This window comes from Solenopsis invicta, chromosome 1, assembly GCF_016802725.1.
Source record: "Solenopsis invicta isolate M01_SB chromosome 1, UNIL_Sinv_3.0, whole genome shotgun sequence".
NCBI classification, from domain to species: domain Eukaryota; kingdom Metazoa; phylum Arthropoda; class Insecta; order Hymenoptera; family Formicidae; genus Solenopsis; species Solenopsis invicta.
Window position 1 is genome coordinate 31,817,671 of NC_052664.1, and position 22,813 is coordinate 31,840,483.

General features: G+C 35.1%; 1 protein-coding gene across 11 annotated transcripts in view; it reads left to right on the top strand.

Annotated features, from left to right (window-relative positions):
- The window catches only part of LOC105198059 (afadin), a 54,246-nt gene that overhangs the window by 938 nt on the left and 30,495 nt on the right, over nucleotides 1–22,813 (top strand). For 3 of the 11 annotated variants that reach the window (XM_026134409.2, XM_026134411.2, XM_026134412.2), the window contains exons 1-6: nucleotides 12,450–13,450; nucleotides 19,248–19,359; nucleotides 19,457–19,649; nucleotides 20,262–20,546; nucleotides 20,938–21,221; nucleotides 22,094–22,193. In XM_026134409.2, the coding sequence (XP_025990194.1) occupies nucleotides 13,434–13,450; nucleotides 19,248–19,359; nucleotides 19,457–19,649; nucleotides 20,262–20,546; nucleotides 20,938–21,221; nucleotides 22,094–22,193 (991 nt within the window). In that variant the 5' untranslated portion in view covers nucleotides 12,450–13,433. Of the gene's footprint in view, nucleotides 1–12,442; nucleotides 13,451–19,247; nucleotides 19,360–19,456; nucleotides 19,650–20,261; nucleotides 20,547–20,937; nucleotides 21,222–22,093; nucleotides 22,194–22,813 lie in introns of those variants that run through there. The other 8 variants (XR_003268653.2, XM_039453781.1, XM_039453797.1 and 5 more) reach the window with 6 other exon arrangements.

The following is a 22,813-nucleotide window of genomic DNA, read 5'->3' on the forward strand; positions in this document are numbered from 1 at the left end:
CTCGCCTATCACCTTGTGGTGACACATGCTATTGTGCTCCGTTTATCCGGAAGCAGTCACCTGGTGCTTGCTTTTTGAACGTATCAAATGATTACTTGGAACGCTTTTTACGCCCCAATTAAAAATCGCTAGTCTTAATTGCATGGTTTATCGATTGTTTAATTTAATTTAATTTAATTTTATTTGTTGCGTGCAAAACCATACGAGATCAGATGAAAAAAAAAAAAAAATAAATAAGTGGAGGACCTCACAACAGGTGAGGCTATAGCCAGATGACTGATATGATGCCCCACTTGATCAACATTTACATTAAACATTAATATCTTAGGTCCATTAGAAACATCAACTGAGAGATCAGCGTTATTAAGACTAACAACAATAATATTAAGATGACCTAACACCGTTAAAACCTCATATTATTGAACATAAATAACATCGTTAAATTAAACAATAAAATTAAGATTGATGATACAAAATGGCTTTAAAATTCTGCTAGAAATTTAACGCAGACATGTATGATACAATATAGTAGAAAAAAATGGTTTTACAGTTTAATAGAATCTTAGAGCAAATTATAGAAATCGTCATAAGACCAGTGAAGTAGCTAATTGTAAGTGTTAGAAGTGAGTCTCAAGGGATTCCGAGTTCACATCTCGCAGCCAGCTCCGTTATCGTTTCTTACAAATTTAGGGACTCGTCCGGGATGATGTTTACAGATTTTCGAAGCCACGATAGAAGAAAGGAAAACATTGGTCGGCTGCACCGGTGCATGCCGTACCTGGTGCTCTGGAGGGAGTACACGTTCGGAGTAAAATGAATGCGAAGATCTCCGGATTCCTGCGTTCTAGGTGGAGCGTACGGTCGGAGTAAGACGGTTTCCGATTCGCGCACTCTGAAGAATGCGATGGTGCGTGCCGATCACTTGAGATTTAATCGGGGTAGCTTCGACGTCTGTGGGTGTTAGCACACATTCAAGGGCGAGTATGACGTAAGAAATGGTCGAGTTGTGGGAAAATAGAAAGAACCATAGGGCGAATTATAGACGATTGAAATTATTGAGACCAGTGGAGCACTGTGACTAGCTAGATGCCTAGGAGTGAGAATCAGGGATCCCGAGTTCTCACATGCAGTCAGCTCCGTTAATGTTTCCTAAGAGAGAGAGAGAGAGAGAGAGAGAGAGAAAGAGAGAGAAATTTATTCATTTTCTGAAAAAGGTGGAGAGAAATTAAAAAACATGTACATATTTTCTTATTTTAAAGTTTATACGATCGTAATGAAGAAATGTATATGTTTTGTTATATATAATTTCTTTCTTCTTTTTCATATAAATTTTAGAGTTTATATGAACGGAGATATGTATCTTAATTTCTTCTTTTCTTAGCTTATGTACAACACATACGTATTTTTTAATATAAACTTTTTTAGGGTGAGAATGTGAAAATGTTTATCATTGAAAAATTGTCGAAGAATTATGTAAGTTACGTAATTGTGTAGCAATTACGTAAAGAAGAAAGTCTGAATTTTATTTTCTCACTGCTGGAATGTAATAATAGGCAAGTTTTTTTAATTCATCGATTGACCAATCGCATTACAGGCAGCTTTTACGAAGCAAAGTTCAATTTGCGCATAATGTGATTGAATCAGTTAAAAAAAAACTCGCCTAATTATCTCGGGTGCCTATTCTCGTATTAAGCAAAATTCAATGTTCAATTTCGACAAAATAACTTAAAGTTTTCGCTCGTATGTATGCTATACACGAATCTATGCACGATCGCCGATAGGCAAAACTATTTAAATTACTGCAAACTATTTAAGGATGTATCGGACATACAATCCCTGCAAAGTAAAATTGCAAAATTTGTTTAATATTAATATTTTAAATAAACAATAAATATATATAAGTTGTATGAATAAGATTATATTTTTATTTAATAACATTTTTATATTTTTTTATACTTTAAATATTCAAGATGATTTATTCAAACTTTTATTGTGATTGTTTGTTTGTAAATGAATAAACAAATTTTGTTTATCTTATAGAACTGATCTCTGCATCGCAATAAAACTTTACATAAATCATCTTGAATATTTAAAGTACTTAAATAAAAACATCAGATTTTTTTCATTATTTCGTATTTTATTGTTTCATTAATAATTATATTTTCATTAAAGCACACGTTTATTTCTTATTGAAATAATAATTTTTTATCCAGATAAAAAATTGCCGCCGAATTTTTTCTGCTGTTAATATTTTTTCCTCACTTAATTATTTTATTTTAGTCAAACGCTAATTTATATTCTTTAAATACGATACTATACTCTCTTATATAAGATATTTTATTGTTTGTTATTATTTAGCATTATTACTTTCGATTTTTCATATTTTAAGCTGACGATAATTCTTACTGTTTTTGCCTAAATTATTTTGATAACTCATATTATGTATAACTCGTATACATATAGATATATTAATATTAACAACTAAAAATTTAAGAAATTTCATGTTTTTAAATTCAATTTTAAAAATATTTTTCCAGTTTTTTTAGATAAACTTTAAATCAACATTGGAATTTTTAATATTTAACATCTTAGTAAACGATGTAAGTTTGAAACTAAGTTTAATTAAACTTTCTTAGCTGTTTGCATCTCTGCAGCCTTCAGTACAATTCTTCATCGTTAAGTAACTTTGTAATTTATATCTCAACTTGAATGGCATTTGGTATTAATATTGGCATCTGGTAATAATATTGAAACTCGCAAACGATGGTATAATAATTTCATTATTTTCGAACACTTCAATTTAAAAAATTTTTTTTTTTTATCGGGAAACTTAAGGGAACCGATTCTGCTTCATTATTTTTACGCGAGCTGACGATACGGATAGTAGACATCATCGGAGGACATCGCGAGCGGGAACCGAAGCGAGGGAAATTGATCAAACACATGGACGCGGATGTACATAACAACGCCGCCGTAAACACAGAGGGAGAAACACAGAGACGTATGTTGACCTGCACCCGTCGCCGACGAAGTTTTGTTATATCACGCGAGGAAATAAAATAGCAACGTAATTGCACCGCACTTTAAATGCCCGCTCCCACGCGAGTGGCACGGCGACAGTAGTGCATATACGCGAACTTTTTAAACGGCCCCTCGTAGTGTACCGCCCCGCGCCGATTATTAAGCGCCTTTCACTCGCGTTGTTCCTTACGGGAGCCTTCGGCGATCAGCATGTGCGTGTGTAGATACATATGTATATATTGCTATCGATACTGGATTTCCGAATCTATAACTTGAGCTCTGAGAGAAAAGTGTTTGGTAATTGTGACCATAATTGCATAGTGAAATGATAGTAGTTAAGAGCTCTATTTTTTAGGTATTACTGTTACAATGTTAGTAATAATAACCTTGTGTTTATAGTTCTACCAACTATGAAAACATTTTACTATAAGTCATGGTAATCAGGGATGAGAAATAACGAGCTACACTAATAATAAGTAACGCTGTTACCCTTTACCATTAATTTTTTATAATACTTTTTTTTTAATTTGATAATGACGTTACAATTTTCTACAATGGTAAGACCAAAGTTGGGGAAGAGCCACTTTTGACAACCAACTCGTTGATATTATACGCTGAAAAATACTATAACTTGTAACTTTACTCGTTACGTAACGAGTCAAAATAACGTGTTAGTCTAGGTGTTACTTTTACGTTACTTTTTCTTGTTACAAGTTTTTCAACGAGTAATGCATAATAACAGCGAGCTACTTGTCAAAAGTGACTATTCCAATCCTAGCGTTAACATTATCATTATGAAAAACGGTAACGTTATCAAACCGTTATTATAAAAAAAAATAAAAGTAACGATGACTCATTGCTTATAACACGTTCTTCTCATCCCTGATAATAATTTCAAAAATTAATACAGTAAAATATCAAGATATGGATGGTAAAAATAAAATAAACATTTCTATATAGTAAATGCAATCATAATTGCGAATATAACCAGTTTTTTAACATTTGTTTTCTATTTACGTAATAGAAATAACTAATAATTTGCTAATGGTTAAAATAATTATATATAATATATGAAAAATAACTGAATTATGCAGTTAAATTATGGCAATTGCAATCATTTTTTCTCTCAATGAGCGATACGAAATAGATATTTTCTACTAAAGCTCAACTTATTGTCCAATATGGAACACATGTACAATGTCCCAATCTTTTAAAAATTCATCTTCCACATAAAATACAAATAGCTATTTCTTTCTGGGCTCATGGTAAAAATGCAAGATAGGACTCTTCATAAAGAATCAACATTCTTGTGAGTTTCATTTCTTGATCTTCATAATATTCATCAAATATATTAAAATGGAATGAAAAAAATGTAGTTTCTCTCTTTTTATAAAAATGAAGAAAGCGAGTTCTTTCTGGGTTTATTTGAAAGATTAAGAGCTGTATAAAAAATTGCTATTTTTTTCAAAATAGCGGCTTCAGTGTGACGGATCAAAATGCTAAATTTTGTTAGGTTTGAATGAAACACGTTTTGAAATTTGAAATTTTGACTGCAGATTCATAATCAGATCACAGATAAAACATCTTTAATAAAATGTAAATTAGATGATTATTCCTAGAAAAAAAAATGGACTTGAAAGAGTTAAAGTGATACCTGCTTACGAAGTGCCTTCGTCTTGCACGTGAAGAATGTGTCTTCCGAGATATTATATCGGGATTTATGTTTGCACACCAGCCTCGAGATAAGCGCGAAGACACTTTTACGTTTCAAGTGTCAGTGGGAATTCGCAGAAATCAAAGTGTCGTATAACTATTGTGTGTGTGTATGTGTGTGTGTGTGTGTGTGTGTGTGTGTGTGTGTGTGTTAATTTTTGTTTATGTTTTACATGAATTTTTTATCAGCGATACGCACCCGCTAAAGTATATTTAATCGTGTATTTTTTATTTACCTTTTGTTTTTGATTCTTAACTTAATATCTTTATCTTATTAACAAAAACAAATTACGTCATCAAGATATAAACAAATTACATCATCAAAGCATAAACGATTCAAAATTGTTTTGGAAGGGTTTAAATCGTTTCAGAAAGAACTCACTGTACACTGAGAGAAAAGTGTTTGTGACTATAATTACATGGTGAAATAATTATGGTTAGAAATTCCATTATCGTTATTACTGCAATAAATGGTGGTAATAATAACATAATAACTAGAGTTTATAGTTCTACCAGGTTAAATAAAAAAGTTTTATTATAAATTGTGATAATTTAAAATATTAATATAGTAAAATAGTAAAATATTAAAATATGGATGAGAGAGAGATAAATATAAAATAAAAATAAAATAAACATTTATATAAATCAAGAGATAAATGACCAATTAGCCGCAATAAAAGTCAATGACCTTTTATTCGTCTACTCATATACCTATATATTTATTATAGAAATGTCTCGCATATTGTGAAGTTCGCATTTAATCATAAATTCACATATTGCCTTCAATTAAATAATCGCTCCTTTTGCGTGAAATTTTAGCGAATTATTTATAATTTTATTAATTTTTTTAATTTTAATTTAATTTAATTTTTTTTATTTTTTTTAATTATTTTTTTTTATTTACTTCTTGTAAGAATTTATCATCTTACACAGACATAATTTGTTTTTAAATGGAGAAAATTTTTCTCTTCATGAGAGCAAATTATGTCTGTTTAAGATTATAAAATTCTTCTAAGAAGATTTTATATACTTGCTTATATATGAAACAATGAATTGTTGATTTAATGTTAAATTTTTTTTCTCTGTATTTTTTTTAACATTGGCTTACTATTTACATAATAATAATAATTAATAGCTATAATGTGCATAGTTAAAACATTAAATAAAATAATAACAAATGGTAGCTATTGATAAATAATTAATACGAAAAATGAATTATGAATTTAAATTAAGATAATTGCGACCATTTTTTTTCTCTCAATGTAACAGAACCTCAGATATGCAAACGCGGAAATTTTAATCTATTGAATGAGAGTCGCTGTTCTTTTCGTGCTCCATTTTCATCCGATATCAATGGCTTCGTCAAAAAGCGTTTCACGTAGGCATATGAAAATACCTCACATTCGTTGCACACGCGATGTGCGACATGTATATCGCAGATAAGGCACTTGGAGGTATTCGACATATGTATAATAACGATGCGATGCGACGCAACGCAACGCGATGCAGCGCGATGCAGCGCGATGCAGCGCGACATATACCCGCGACCTTCGTGCTCCTGTGGCTTCCTCCCGGCAGCAGTGCCGCATAGGAAAGATCTGTGAGAACCGGAATCGGCGCGAGAATACGCCGCTGTAACACGCATCGCGAGGCGCACCGCGTCGCAAATCGAGATACTAATACGACCGAACACGGTCAACAGTGGAAAAAACGACGATAATGTTTATAGAAAGTATGAATGGGTAGAAAGTATCCAAGCGGCGTTAAATCTGACGGCCGCGAACTCGAAAGCGCGACGGCGAATTAAAAAAAAGCCGCCGCTCGCGCTCGCGTTCTCGTCGGAGCGAGCAGCTGATAAAATCTGTCGACTGTGCACAGTGTGCACACGGGTTCTTGCGGCTGTGTCATCGGTAACCGTTTCAACCGGCGTGGCGCGCGGCGCGGCGCGGCGCGGTGTCGCGATCTTTCACTGTCGGAATATGTTTCATAGAGAACCACACACAATCCTCTTGGCACCTTCTCAAATATCGTACGCGACGTAGCCGCGTAAATCTCTGTTTAAGCAGATTCCGAGAACTATCGAGTTCTCTCACGAAAAGTAAGCTCGCGTTTGTACTTTTAAATCCCAAGGCCAACAAAGCGTAAACACAGTCGCGAGTTGCACGTACAATAACAGTGAGGCGCAGTTGGTCTTCCATTTCTATCAATGCAAATTAGCTCTAATCTCGACTTTGTTTTTATTTTTTTTTTAGCAAAAAGAAATCGAAGACTAATTGTAAGCCAAAGATTAAAGGCTTGCTAATCTGTATGCAAACATTCGAACATACTTACGTTTACGCTATTGCAAAATGACCTTTTGTCTATCGAAACATTTTATTTAAATTATCAAGTGAATGCGAGAAGAGGAACGGACAATGGAAAAGTTCCGGGTCACTTTGCCTACTTACGCGCAACGGAAAATGCGAAAAATGTTTGCGATTACGCAGGGTGCGCCTGGCATCGTTCGTACACGTATATAGAGAATCGGTCGGAGAATCTGTCCGACTGATTGTGAGAGAAAGCGCGCAGTGAGTGCGGCACCCTGTATAATTTGCCGTTTTAATTCACGGAACACGACTGACGCGTGTTTCGTGACCGGGACATTCGCGGGTTAACGAAGAAGGGGGAGGGAGGGAGCGATGCGTGCTCTTTTGCCGCAAGAATGTGCATTACACGGAATGTAACACGGACGGGCAATATACCTAGATACACACGGAGGCGACAGGAAATGGCTGCTTAAGTGCAATAAACAAGCCATTAGTATATATGTATACATTGTCTGCGATGTATATTAACGCGATAGCGTAACAGTGTGACACAATTAAATGCGATAATCGCTTCTGTGCCCGAGGATCCCGGCGTCTCGCCGAGCATCGCTTTCGAGAGTCGGACTCGATCGAAATCCGACGAACACGAGCGGTCCTCGCTGTCATCCAGGGAAGGGTTCAACTAGATAAAAAGTTCAAAGTTAAATAAAAGTTAAATAACATTAAAAAGTTAAGAAATTTTAATTTAATTAATTTTTTAAATTAATTTATTTTATTTAATTTTTAACTTTAACTAGTTATTTTTGAAACGTAAACTTTAATTTATTAACTTTTTTCCCAAGTTAAAAATTTGTCTATGTGAAAGAATAAAATTATAGAAGAAAAAATTTCCACGTTAAAAATAATTAATATTTCTGTTATTTCACATAAACTTAATTTACGAATAAAATATTAAAAATTTGACAATGTATATTAGAATTGTTTTGTGAGTAATGAACTTTGAAAAAAAATTACAAATTACAAACTTGATATAAATAATGCTTTTCAAAATTAACTTTTAATTATTATATTGGTTTTTTTCTTCATGCACTTTTAGCGTACAGTTAATTTTATAAGCTATTAACATCAATAAAAAAATATATATATAATAATGATTGCGAATTGAAAATTAGAATTCGATCGATCAATCAGTTAATTTTAATTTTAATCCATTTCACTCTGATTGAATTCTAATCTCTAATTCGCAATCCTCAATCTCCAATGCGTAGTTTAATACGGTTTTTGGTATTTCCGGCGGAAGTCCTGATACTCTACCCGATAAACGCTAAGTGCATTACTTTCCGCTTTCTGACCACCGCTCGGTATAAAACTTATCGCAAATAAAATTGTATACATACACTCGGCAAGTATTAGGTGCAAACGCATAAAACTGAAGATATGCTAATGCGAGTGAGATATATTATTATTGTGCCGTACGATAACATGTAACATGCCAGACGCACAATGGCGCGTGATTTCGCAATGGATAATTCCGAAACGATCAAGCGTGACAGCAGTTGTCACCACAGCACCCAAGGCTAGAAAGCCAAATATACCTTCGACAATTATTTTATTGTTGAACGTAAAAACACCTAACCTAACCGGAGACAACATTCGTCACATTTTTCAATCCTTTATCAGATAACAATGATTGTCGGGAGCAGACAAACAACCATTGCAATAATAACCTACAAAGATTATTTGCAATTATTGTTCGTCGATAACGTCGTCATCGTCAAATGCGTCCAAGAAAGCTGATATCGTATAAATCGTTTTTCATCGAAAATTGTTTACTTTTGCAGAAAAATTCCCCCTCTGATCGTCAGATTTTTTTTTATTCAATTTGACTTCTTCCTCCGATAACCAAGGGCTAAAATCTTGCAGAACATACTTGTAATATTCTTTTAAATATTTGATTAAAAATTTTGATTTTTAATATATTTTTTTTTTTAATAACGTGTCGAAATCATCGAGGTCGAAATTAAATATTTTTTTGTGTCTCCTTCCGCTCTAAAAATACGACAAAAAATACGAACGCGCTTCGAGACAAGTCGAGGAAGTGGTTAATCCGATTCATCCTGCAGTCCGATTCGGCTCGCCATTATTATACTATCCGATTGCGAATCGGAGATCGAAACGAGCGTGATGACATTCGCGGCGATCCGCGTTATTATATCATTATACGAACGAGCACATGTGCTCACCCTTTCGAATGCTCCTGCAAGGCAGGTATTATATTCCCATTGACTGTTCCTCGCGTCCTACCGGTTTTTCGAAGGATAAAATCAGGTATTACTCGTCCGAGACGGGGGCCGTTCATCGATCGAATGCACCGCTGGATGTAACTCGAACTTTGTTGCAAAATATATTTTGAAAATGTAAGAACATTGTTGCAAAATATAATTCTGCAATAAGGAGAACAATTTTATGTATCTTTACGAAAAAAAAAGTTTTTGCTGAAGCGTCTAAAAATTTAGCAACATGTATATCTGAAAACAATTTGGTTGAATCATCAAATTAATTATGCAAGTCGCTCATGTGATGATAAGCAGCACTGTAGTAAAGAGAACAATTTTATGTATTTTTACGCAAACAAAACTGTCTTGCTGAAATATCTAAAAATTTAACTCCATGCTGATAAAGTTAATTTCGATGACTCATCAAATTAATTATGTAAGTCGCTCGAGTATAATGAGCAGTGCTGCAGAAAATGTTGACATTCTAACAATCAGCTTGAGCATCCTACATAATTATTTTGGTTAAATGAAATCATGTCCAGATCTGTATCTAGTTAAATTTTTAGATGTTCAGCAAAACCGTTTTTTTTTTTTACGTTTAGATGACGACACGTTCAACGAAATCGCTTTTATTAACATTATTGTCACTGTCCATGATATTAATTAGCGATTTGAAAAGAAACAACTTTTCCGATTTCGATATATATTACGAGCGATCCTTTACGGGTTACTAGCGATTATTGCTTCTCATTCAACGGTGTCTTATCGCATAATGCTACTAATACCCGTGTATTGCTACTTGAATCGGAATTAGGGTGGAGATTTCGGGTCAACGATTCACGCGACCTCCTCCATTCTTTATTTCTAGATCGACTAAATCTCTCATGCGAATATTTTCTCGATGTCACGTTACGAGCTTTCCGGTGCGCCGCCGGCTAAGCACGACGAGCAGCATAACGAGCATGATACGCACGACAATTACACGCACCACCGAATCCGATGGTGCCGGTAGGGCATTTGATATCTGGCAGCGGTTTCCAAATCTTTTTCCCGTCTGTCGCGAGATTAGAAGACGCTGCAGGTGGGATTTAAACCCGTGAGGAATTTAGAGAAATCGTAAAATCTTTCCGTTTGGATAGATCGACCATAAAAGCTTTCGCTGTTGAGGATGATTCCGATTTAAGTATAGTGTAGTAATTTACAAATAAAATTTAACGTAAAAAAGTGTAATCTGGAAAAAATTATTTTTTATCGACGATCGGGGATGGTCAGGCTATTTACGATACCTTGATATTGAATTATCAGTTTGATATTAAATTAGTAAATACTTCTTGATTGGAAAGCATAAAAAATATATATATTTTATATTTTTTTAGCAGAACTTTATTTTATCTTTTATCTGGGTATGGTTTGAATGTGCTCATTAAATGAATAGAACATTATTTGTCCTTGTTTAACGTTCGTTGAACAAGGACAAATTATGCTCTATGCACTCGATACGCAATTTGGAGTGGCTCCTTGTATTGAAATCTTAAAGGTAGATTTAGAATAGTTGTGTTTTAAAATAAAACATAAAAAATGTTTATTATTATTCTGTATTTATGTTGTCTTTTGGCACTTTTTCTACACACGTCCGAATTACGACACTTTGTAGTTTAGAGTTTTAGAATTAATTTTTATTAGGTTTACAAATATAAAAAAATTCTTCAATGACTCTTACATATACTTTAACATATCTAGTATTTGTTTATTAAAAAAGGAAGTTGTATTATATATAAATATAATAACTCATTACAGTATTCTCAGTGTTTCAAAGAAAAGAAATTGTCTAATCCTGTGTACAAAGTTTGATATGAAATTTGCGAATAATTTTGTTCTTTGCTTTTAATTGGTTACAGTTTAAAAAGTAAATATATTTACATATACACCCAAAGAAAGCTTTGAATAAAAAAATATTTAATTCAAAAAAATTTGTGCACTGCTATACGATTAAGGAAAAGTTTCTTTGAATTGAACAAATTTTTGGATTGTTCCTTTTATTAGAATTGAACGCGTAGTTGAGTTATACAACGCAAATCTTTTTTTTAAATGAAAGAAATATATTTTTAAAATCAGACCAACTAAATTATTTCTTACATTTCTCGTAGTAGTTTTTTTGAATACCTATTTGTTTAAATAAAATAATTTGAACTCTCATAATATTAAAATAATATTAAAAATATTGAATAATATTCTTGGAATATTATTTTAGTATTATTTTAATTTTTAATGGTATTCCTACGATATTGCAGGAATATTATAGGAAAGGTGAATGCATTTATTTTCGGACACACTGTATAAATTCATCTACATATGTGCATATCACCAAAAGATTTGGGAACCACTGAAACGATGTACGTCACGTGCGTGCGTACGGTTGGGACCGGGAGAGGGGCGGGTGAGAGTGAGGCGGGGGGACGGGAACAGGAAGAAGGGAAGGTGGAGGAGGGGAGGAGAGAAGGTGAGCAGGTAGAGAAGCGTACTCTACGTACTACTACCGCTGCCATGTATGTGTGTGCGTATCCAGAGAAATTCGACGTAACGCACGACGTTGAAATTCGCGACGTAGCGTAGCAAAGCGGAACGGAACGGAACGAAATGGAACGGCGCGAAACAGAACGGCACGGTCCGGAACGGGACCGTGTGCGCGCGGGGCAGAGCAGGGCAGGGCCGAGCCGAGCCGGGCCTGGCCTGGCCTGGCCTGGCCCGACCACGTCCGGCAGGTCCAAGCAAAATCGGCGACTTGCGCACATTGACGATCGACTTGCCCAGACAATTAACCGGCGTTCGGCCTGGTGCGACGTGTAACCGGAAAAGAAAAGAATCCGTGACCTCCAGGCAGCATCTTACCTGCTCTCGTCTGCCCTATGCGAGCTCTCGTTTCGTCTCGACTTGATCTTACCTTTGCCTCACCTTCGCCTTACCCGTAATGGATCGAGGCACCGCGGGAATCATCAAACGGCCCTAACGGCCGGTGGCCGGTGGGACTCTAGCCGGGAAGGCCGTATGGTGAGGGAAGGTCTCCCCCCTCCCTTCCTTCTTCCCCCCCTCATTCTCGGGGCCCGAGGGAGTCGCCTCGTCGGTTTGTCAGTCGCTTTGCCGTACGCACGAGCGCGTGGTGATCGTCACGCGTGGAATTCCAACGGGCGTCGTTGGTTGGGTGTGGCGGACGCGAGTACGCGAGTACGCGACGCACGTACGGCGTGCGTGCATACGTCGCGTCGGTGTGGTGCGTCGTATCGCCGGAAAAAAATAAAACGGTGCGCGGCTGCCCTTCCCCTCCTCTCTCTCTCTCGTTTCTCGCGCCTCGCGCCTCTTTTTCCGCGCTGGGAGAGGCGCGCGAGGGAAATTCCGGGTCTCGTCCTTTACGAAAGTGAAAATTGTGAGAAAGGTGGGAGATATTTGGGCATAAAACGTCGCGCGCCTCGTTTCGGAGTTTTCGGAGTAAAGCGAGTGAAGAAAGAGAGAGAGAGAGAGAGAGAGAGTCGAATTCACTGGAGAGCCACTGTCCAAGAGGGACCGAGACTTTTCGCGCGAGAGATAATCGAAAAAAATCGACGAATTTCATCGTGACTCGTTATCGAAGAGAAGTACGAAACGCACAAGCGTGCAATCTGATCAATTTCGAAAGGGGACGATTTTCCATTTTTACGTCGAAGATTTTAGTTATTTGGAGCAGCGTTCCAGTGCATTCTTCGAGAATGCTTTTCCATTGTCTTCCTTCCGAAGAATATCGCCGGCTCCGAGCCGGTGATAAAAATATTCTTGAGAGAAACAGACTTTTAAAATAAACTCGAAATTAATAATATCTTTCTCGGAGACGCTATCGTCGAGGAAAAAATCGCTTTTCAGCACTATAATTATCAGCGATTTGGTTTATTCAGCGAGACGTAAATTCTCTACGGTCAGCATCGATCCGGAGAAAATATAGTCTTTGTTAATCTGCGGTGAGAGAAGAGTTGACTTTTATGAAACGTGCATTCCACATCTAATACAAAAAAAAGGTTCAGTTGACTTTGCATCGTCGACGTGTCCTCTGACGTTGTGAAGGAAAACGCGTCTCTTCGAGGCTGAAAGCATGACGGTGTCTGAAGAGTGAGTACGACATGAAAGTAGAATAGTATAGAATATTTATTTTCTTTGGCAATTTTACAGCCAAGAGAGGGACTTGGTTTACAAAAAATTCTTATCCACTCAATCATCCATACCCTTACTACTGTCTAACGCCTGAGTCAAAATTTAAGCTTAAAATAAACTAACTAAAATGGAATACAAACCAGAAAGTAAACTGAAAAGAACATATCCACTGTATCTTTATAATTTTGTATATCTATACGTGCACTGAAAAAAAGAATTTTTACGTTCAAGTAAATATATTTATTTTAACGTAATTTTTTTCATTTTAATAAATATTACCTAGTGTAAAGTAATTTATTTTTAAATTTGGGAAATATTTATTTAAATCAAGGAGTGATGTTAAAATAAATATATTTGCTTGAACATAAACATTTTTTTTCCAGTGTCAATTATACACGTACATTTATACATTTTATGCATTTCTACCTTATCTACACTTTTATTTTATTCGTTACCTGCACCTTTCTTTACTTCTCTTTCTCTCTCTCTCTCTCTCTCTTTCTCCCCCCCCCATAGTTTTCTCAGTATTCTATTCTTAGTTCTATTCAAATTCTTTAACTAAATCCTATTTATAATTTCTTTCTTAATTCTATGAACCATTCTTTAATTTCCTTACAATTTTTCCCATTTTTTTCATTTCTTGAATGTGATATGAAAGTAATGAATGAACACGATAGAATAACACTTTATCGCGTTTTTTTTTTATTTTTTAAGAAAGAAGACGGATTGTACACAGAAAAAAAATGTTGAATCAACAGCATCAATCTAATTGGAAATATTTTGTTAATCTAACAACAGTATTAATGAAACAAAACGATTAAAAGTAAAAACAATAACAAATATAGTTGAATGAATAAAATTTAGTTGAATCAACTACACATATCAATGACAGCCCGTGATTCAACGTGATTCAACGTGATTTAATTGAAATCAAACTACGTTTTAATCCATGTTATACGATTTTTGTTCTCAGTGTACGAATACTTTATTAGCATACTCTTTGTGTAAATATTAATCAGAGCGAATCAAGGTTGAGAAGAGTAGCATAAAGTAACGAACGAAAGTTCATTTTAAGGAAACGTTGGAATCTGTTAAGACAGGTCAAACGCGTAATAACGAGATGCCATTCCGAAGACATTTCGAATGCGACATCACGACCGAGTCCATAGCGAACTTTAGAATCCCGCGGCGATCCGTGTGGATGCTTGAAAAGCAGAATTTGTTCCCGGACAAAAAAATAGACAGGTTGTCCCGGAGACAGGCGTCGTCAAAGATTTAGAAAAAAAAAACAGAGAGAAAGATTGCCGTGTCGCGTCTAAATAGGAGCCTTTAAGGTGCAAGGCGGTCGCTTTCGTTTGGTGTTTACCGACGGCCCCGAGATGCGGGAGCCTTGAATGCTCGTCGGTCCTTCTCTCATCTTACGGTGCGTAATAGTAAGGGGATGATGGGGGGAAGGGAAGGAGGAGAGAAGAGGGGCTGGCTACGGTGGAGTAAACCGTGTGGTACAGACAGGCGCAGAAACGGTATCTTCGCGCGTCCGCGCGCTCCAACTCGGCGATCGGATATCTCTGCGATATTTTTTTTCGTTTTTGCTTATTTTTTTTTTGCCTCTTTCGCCTCTTTTGCCTCGCGCTCGAAGGAAGGAAATCGCGGTGAGTCGCTGCGGCGGCGTCGCAAAGTCACGAACGCCTCTGGCTGCGTCAATTTTCGACGCACACGCGTTAATACAGTTGTACGAGTCTGTACATGCGTCACACGATTTTCGACCACTCGAGAAACTTTCGACCACTTCTTTACTTCTTAATCTTAATACCTTGACTCTGAAGAAAAAGATAAAATTAAGTTAAATCGAGATTAAGGTTAATATATTTTGATAGAAATGGATATTACTCATTGTCAGGTGTTTTTAGATTCTTTTTTTAGCGATATGTATTGTTGATAATTATAGCGATATATCGATCGAAACAATTTGAGAAATTTGTGAGTAATTCGCTGTTTTGCTATCAATCTTTTCGGTTATTAAAATTAGGCGCAATTTTTTTTTTTTTTAATATATGCCATGAGTTTATGCATTATAAATTTATTACATGTATGTGATATTGAATATAGTATGTTAAATGTTACATTTTTATTTTCGTCAAATCTTATGGAATAGACGTAAGTAGTTGTGTACATGTATACATATAAATATATAAAATGTTACAGTATGTGATAAATCTATGCATTTGCGATTGTATAATTTTATATAACAAAATAATATCGTAAATTTTAATTTCTATACTAAAAGAAAATTAATGTAAGCCATATTTTCCCATTTTATCAATTTTTATCGATCGATTTATATATGCATAAATAAATAAATTTATATATGTAAGTCGATCAATAAATATTGGTGGAAAAATATAGCTTTTATTTATATTGATTTTTTTAGTATTGGAAGTGAAACAATACTATTCTATTATGAAATATAATGCAAAGGTTTATCACTGTAATGTTCTGTATATTTATGTATATATGATATATGTATATGTATATGGTACAAGAAATATATAAAATTATAGACATTTTTCTCTTAAAAAATGTTATTATAACTTTATTAAATGTTATTAAAATTATGGTGTGATTTGAGAATTTATCAAAATTTTATTAATTTTAAAACAGTACTATGATTTTAAGGGCAAATTCTAAGAAAAAACATCCCGTATATAAATGATAAAAATATTAAAAACGTTCAGCGCAGTATGACAATATGTATCGTAAATCTATCACGTCGTCTTAAATCGACATATCCGACTGTACAAGCGCCAAGAGTACAAGAGCGAGAGATAAAGAACGAGCGAGGCAGCAAGACACGCATTATGTAGGTACTTTGCGCTTTGAATACATCATGAGGTTGACACTCCCGAGATCGGCGCTTCGCGATCGAGAAAACCGCAGGTGGGAAGGGAGAGGCGAGTATCGCCGAAGGGCGATGAAGATCGCGATTGACGAGGACCGAGGATACGCGATACGGGAGATCGCGGGAGATCGCGGGAGATCGCGGGAGATCGCGCGAGATCGCGCGAGATCGCGGCTCGTACCTCGTTCCCTCTTTCGTTGCGCGTCCTTCGTGTCTTTCGCGACAGCTGCAAAATGCTCGCGAAGGCGAACGAACGAACGACAGCGCCTCATATTTTCATGTATGAGTCACGAGTGGGTTTACCTGTCCGCCGCGCGCCGCCGCGATGTTGACGTACGCACCCGTTAACGTTATCGCAATTGCGCGTCGATCGCGCGGCGATAGGTGATAGAGACGCCGCCGCGCGGCCTAGAATTCCACGATTCCACAATCTTCTCTCGTAGCTCCTTTCCGCCGAGGAGTGCGGCGCGTTAAGTGCGCTAAACGTGTACTTTCCAATCCGGAACGGTCCCGCCGCTGTTTCGTACAAATTTTCCTTCCGCGCACTCTCGCGCAACTTTCGAGATACCATTACCTCGCAACGTCTATAATTTTACTTTCAAATACAACCATCTGTCATTTTAAGTACAGATCATTTGAATACGATGACCTCTGCGCGATTACCTTGAATAAATAAATTCGAATCAATTTGTATCTAATAATTGTAATTAAGCGGTGAGAATATTTATACATATATTTCCACTGTGTGTAGCGATTGAAAAAAATTATATATATTGTACGTATATATAGTCGACGTATTTTATTTTACAATTGGGGATTTTGTTGTTGTGCATACTCGTATAAAAACATTGAATTTCTTTCCTGTTTTTTAACGTTACTTGATTTACATTATATCGTTGTTTTTGCCTAACTTACATTATTCTACAAAATAAATAAACATTGACATTTGCGATCGTTGAATGCGATCTTATGCTTAATAATAATTTTTATAAATTGTATACATTTTGCTTTTAAATGTGCTTTCATATGTTGTCTATTTGATTTTGAAGCTTATTATTAGTTCTTTAAGCCGGAATTATATCATCACATTATCAAATTGGCAATCAATTTGATATTACTAATGTTAATAAGCATTTAAATCTGCAAGAAATTTTTTTATTAAAAATGTTACATTGTTTTACAACTTTGTTCGATCAAAATTATCAGCTGTCTCGGCTTCTTTTATAGCTGTCATTTAAATGTCTTTTAGACACGAGGCGAAAATGAAATTGTGCGTCAGAGGGTTAATGCTTGCGGTGCAGTGAACCCTTAAAAGAAATGCGCGGACGCGCTTTTAAGGTTTTAAGATCGAGGACAAGAGACGGTGTCGAGAGAGAGAGAGAGAGAGAGAGAGAGGATGGGCAGGCGAGCGGAGCGCAGGGAGAATCGACAGGAATGCGCGGCACGTGACTGCCTCTCGAGAATCGTCGTCTCGCTGTCCGGAAACTCCGGTCGTGCAGTCTCGCAGTTAGCTAAAGATTCGAGTCAATTAGCATCGCCGTGGCCCACAGCCTTGACGAGAACTTTAACCTTAAGGCAGCTGATAAAGTTACTCGACACTTGGTTAGCCGAGCGAAGATTAACAATCGATCGAGCGAGAATAGTTGAGTTAGCGATTGAAATTACTTGGCTCCGAATAATTGACCTCGGTTAGTTGACTTTTAACGTTGGACAATCGCGGTAATCGAATTCGCAGATTAGGTTCGTGAGCGCCGCCGCGGTGCCGAGCACGGTGCGGCGCATCTTTCTCCTCTCGCAACTCGCTGCACTCGCGCGAAAGGCTCGCGTTTCTGGATGCACTCGTGCCGCAATAGCGAGAATCATAACACGCCGCCGAACGCGATACGCCCCGGGACAGCCTGGCGCAGCCGAGACGCCGAGAACAGAACAGGCGCCTCGCGCCTCGCGCCTCGCGCCTCGCGTCTGTTGTGATAATTTATCTCGAGGTATCACAACAGACGATGCCAGCAAAGTCCCAGCGTGGACTCTCAGAGGAAGACTTCCGAAGGGGCGTGAAGCGCAGTCGAAGCGGCTGGCCCGCGTGCGTTTCCTCGAAAGTTTCGACTAAAAATTCTCCGCGCGCTCTCCTTCTTGAAGATTTCAATCTGGAAGCAAGAGAGCGGACTGCGCGATCGTTTGATTGAGAGAAACTTAATGTACGAATAAACGATTAAGAAGGGAGAAAATATTAGACGTTACAGTTGGAAAATTTGTGTTAAATTTAACGTGTATCGCACATCCTACATGGTCCACTCAAATTTAACTCGTTTTTAACACAAAATGAGCATGTGAAAAAGTTACATAAATATTATGTAAACATTAGCTCGAAAAAATGTAACACTTTGATACAGTTTGGAAACAGAGTATAGAAACATATTTCTTCAGTAAAATCAACATTTAGGTATAATTAGTTTCACGGTATACCTTTCATTCATTTTAGACTTTATGTTTTAAAACTACATACATAGGTTGTGTTATTTTAACACTAAGAAATGTTAAGTATCAATTTAACACCAAATATTCAAATAACATAATCGCATTGTGTTAAATTAACACTAGGGTGTGTTAAAAATTTAACACAAAAATTTTAACCTAAATGCAAAATGCATTCTTCATACAATTTGATGTTGTGCAAGACTTTCTAAAAATTTATCTATTCATCTTTGGTTCTTTAATTAATAAGCTTGCGATTATGCGGCTTGCGGTTTGCGGAATCGTGAGCGGAATGCGTTCGGTAATATGCCGGTCGTTCTGCAATTTCTGCAACTGTGTCGGCTGTTTGCAATTATATACACGTCGTTTGTCGTGTTTTTTCAGGATGGCAACGGAACTGGCGAATAAAAAGGCGGAGCGGGAGGCTCTCAGGGGAGTCATACAGCAATGGAACGCCAATCGTTTGGACCTGTTCGAACTTTCGGAGCCCAACGAAGTGAGTGCCGTGGATGATACAAATTTTTTATCTCTTGTACAAAATTGTTGCTCTCACATGCTCATTCGAACTAAATGTATTCTTTCTTTCTCGACAGGACTTGGAGTTTCATGGCGTAATGAGGTTTTATTTCCAAGACAGCGGCCAAAAAGTTGCTACCAAGTGCATCAGGGTCGCCTCGGACGCGACCAGCCAGGCGGTGATAGAAACGCTTATAGAAAAATTTCGTCCCGACATGAGAATGCTATCCGTCCCAGAATACGCTCTTTACGAGATTCACGAGAACGGAGGTGACTTAAATCATTCAGATTATGTAAATCGCGAAGGAACAAAATTTAGATTAAAATTAAAACCGTTCCTTCAATAAGAAACGTTGTGGAATTAGATTAAATTAAAAAGCAGATTATATGTATATCTTTGAACTAACATGTATATAAATATGTTCTAAAGAGGGCGTATTTTTTTATCTTTACACTAGAAGAAGTTTTTTATGTTCAAGTAAATATATTTTAATATCATTTTCTTGATTTAAATAAAAATTAGCCAGTATAAAATAATTTATTTTTAAACTTATTTTTTTTTAATCGAGGAAATGATATTAAAATAAATATATTTACTTGAACATAAAAGATTCTTTTTCAGTGTAATTAATAATTTTAATTTGCTTTTAAATAAGTACAAGTTTTTTTCAACTAATTTATGTTGTTTAAATATTATATATTTATTTTCTTTTTCTACTTGTGTTATTTACATATCTATTTCTAAATTTCTTTTATTATTTGTATTTATATTTAAATTAATATCTGTTTCGAGTTGAAAAAAGATTTGTACTTTAATTATCTTTTTAATAATGTTATTTTCTCTAAAATGTTTTAATATCGTGTATGAAACTTTGTTTACAGACGAGCGTAAGCTTGACTTAGAAGAAAAGCCACTTTTAGTTCAACTAAATTGGCATATAGACGATCGAGAGGGACGCTTCTTGCTGAAGAGGATCGACGATAAAACCAATGCGCAGGGCGTTGGTTTTACTTCAGCCGAGGGTTCGAGCTTCCGAAGAAAGCTGAGTAAGCGGGAGAAGAAACAGATCAAGAAGCAGGAGAAGCTCAGTCGACTAAAGAGCTTGGAGCAAGACGAGAACGCGGCGCCTAGTGATCCGAACGGTGTCGCCGAAAAGCTTTATACAGGTCAGTAAACTATAACTGAAATTATATTTTCAGATTATTTGTACAAAATTATTAAAGGATTAAATAACATGCAAATTAATTAATAGCAAATACAGTCTTTAAAAAATATTTGACTAGAAAGGGTTTTGAAAAGAAATTAAAAAGAGTCATTGAAAAGAATTATGATGCTTTATAGTTAATTGTAGTATTTTTTGGATTTTATTGTTCCTTTTTTCTAAAGTTAATGATAAATCTAAAAATAATGCATTGCGTTAGATACAGTAATTCTATTATTGTAACTATTAATAATCATATTATAATGAAAATAATAGCAAAAACAAAATGAAGATATTTCCTTGTTATTAGTATTAATGTTTTTTTTCTATATTAATGATGTTATTATTGTTTTTAGAATTACCTGAGACCAGTTTTACGAGAAGCATCTCGAATCCGGAAGCGGTAATGAGACGCCGCCGACAACAGAAGCTTGAGAGGAGACTCCAGCAATTTCGCAGTAAAGACGGCGGTCCCGACACAGGCGGCACATTGAAAATTTATGGCGAGGCGTTGTGCAAGGACGTGCCATATAAAACGCTGCTGCTGAGCGTGCGAGATTCCGCTGCTCAAGTCGTGCGAGAGATGCTTTCTAAATACGGTCTGGACAAAGTGGATCCACAATTATATTGCCTTGTACAGGTATATACGAGATGTCATTTATCCGCGGATAGAATGGTGATAAATTTGGCAGACTTAGGAAATTTCTTTTTTTGATGAATTTTTATTCAATCTGTAACATAGCACAATTCAGAATTTAACAATTGATTTTAAATTAAACTTACTTGTCAAAGTATTTAATACTAAATATTAAAAAATATTTATTAGAAATAAAATTTCTATTATCTGTAAATAAAATGTTCTTAAAAAATAAAAAAAATATCTTAATTTTTGTCAAAATAAGATTTAAAAATTGAAGGCAAATATAAAAATATAAAAATTTATATAAAATGATATATACTTATGTGTATAGATATATAATATACATATATTTATAAAATATATACATGTATATAAATATATATTTATAGCTAATAATTATTATTAAAAAAGGAAACTTACGAAACTAGGGTAAAAAAAGAAATAAATAAGAGGAAATTATAATAATGAGGTAACAGGCATATTAATAGTTTGCAACATATGTATGAAGTTAATAAAAACAAGAATTTATTAAGTAATAATATGTATAGCATATTTTGCTTAACTTATTTTAAATGAAACATATGTAATCGATAAGAAATATCTGTTTGACGATATCATATGAAAATCAAAGGTATATAGAAAATATTTTGTTAATCAATTTTGTAAATACTAAATATTTGTCAACAAATATTGTGGATAAAAATATTTTTTACGTAGTATGATATTTTTTATATGTCTACATTTCTGTGTTTGATATTTAATTATTATTGTTTACTATTTCCAATTTCTGGAAATTATAAATGTACAAATATCACAAATATTTTTTATTCAAATCATGTAATGTACAAATCATTATTTTATTTATGATGTAGGTCAATAGTGAAAACGTGAGTGGCAATGCGCATCAGGAATATATACTGGACGACGACGAATGTCCTTTGGCGATATTAATGAATCATCCTTCCACACGAGGTATGAATTTACTGATATATTAATGTTTTATGCTTAGCTGCACAATTGTAATACTAATGAGCAATTTTGTGTGTACATTGTATCTTAACTGAAAAAGCAAAATGAAAAAGTGGATACGATTAGATTTAAATAGTTTTGTCACTTCAAATTTTTAATATAATGCATTACGGTTATGTTACAATTTAATTTCCTAGAATTATATTTGAAATTAATCTTCATTTAAATTGTGAAATGCTGTTTAAATTTGTTGTTTTTCAATGTATCTTTACCGAAAATTTAAGAGCAAGCTAATACTGCAATAATTTTATATAAAATATGTCAATAATAACTTAGCACAAGCTCTGCTTTTGTTTAAATCTTTTGAATTATGACGCAGCTTTAAATCTTGAGTGAGATAGTTTTTTACAAACTTATCAATATAATAAAAATTAATTTATTAATTTAATCTTTAGAATCAATTTTAAATGCAATCTTAATTTAAAGTTAAACGCACTTAAACAACATTAAAAAATGAATTGATACTTGATTAGATGATGAGTATTATTACCTAAAGTCAAAGAATAATTTTGAAACATTTATATATTACATAACCATAAATAAATTGAAAACACAGTTTTGTA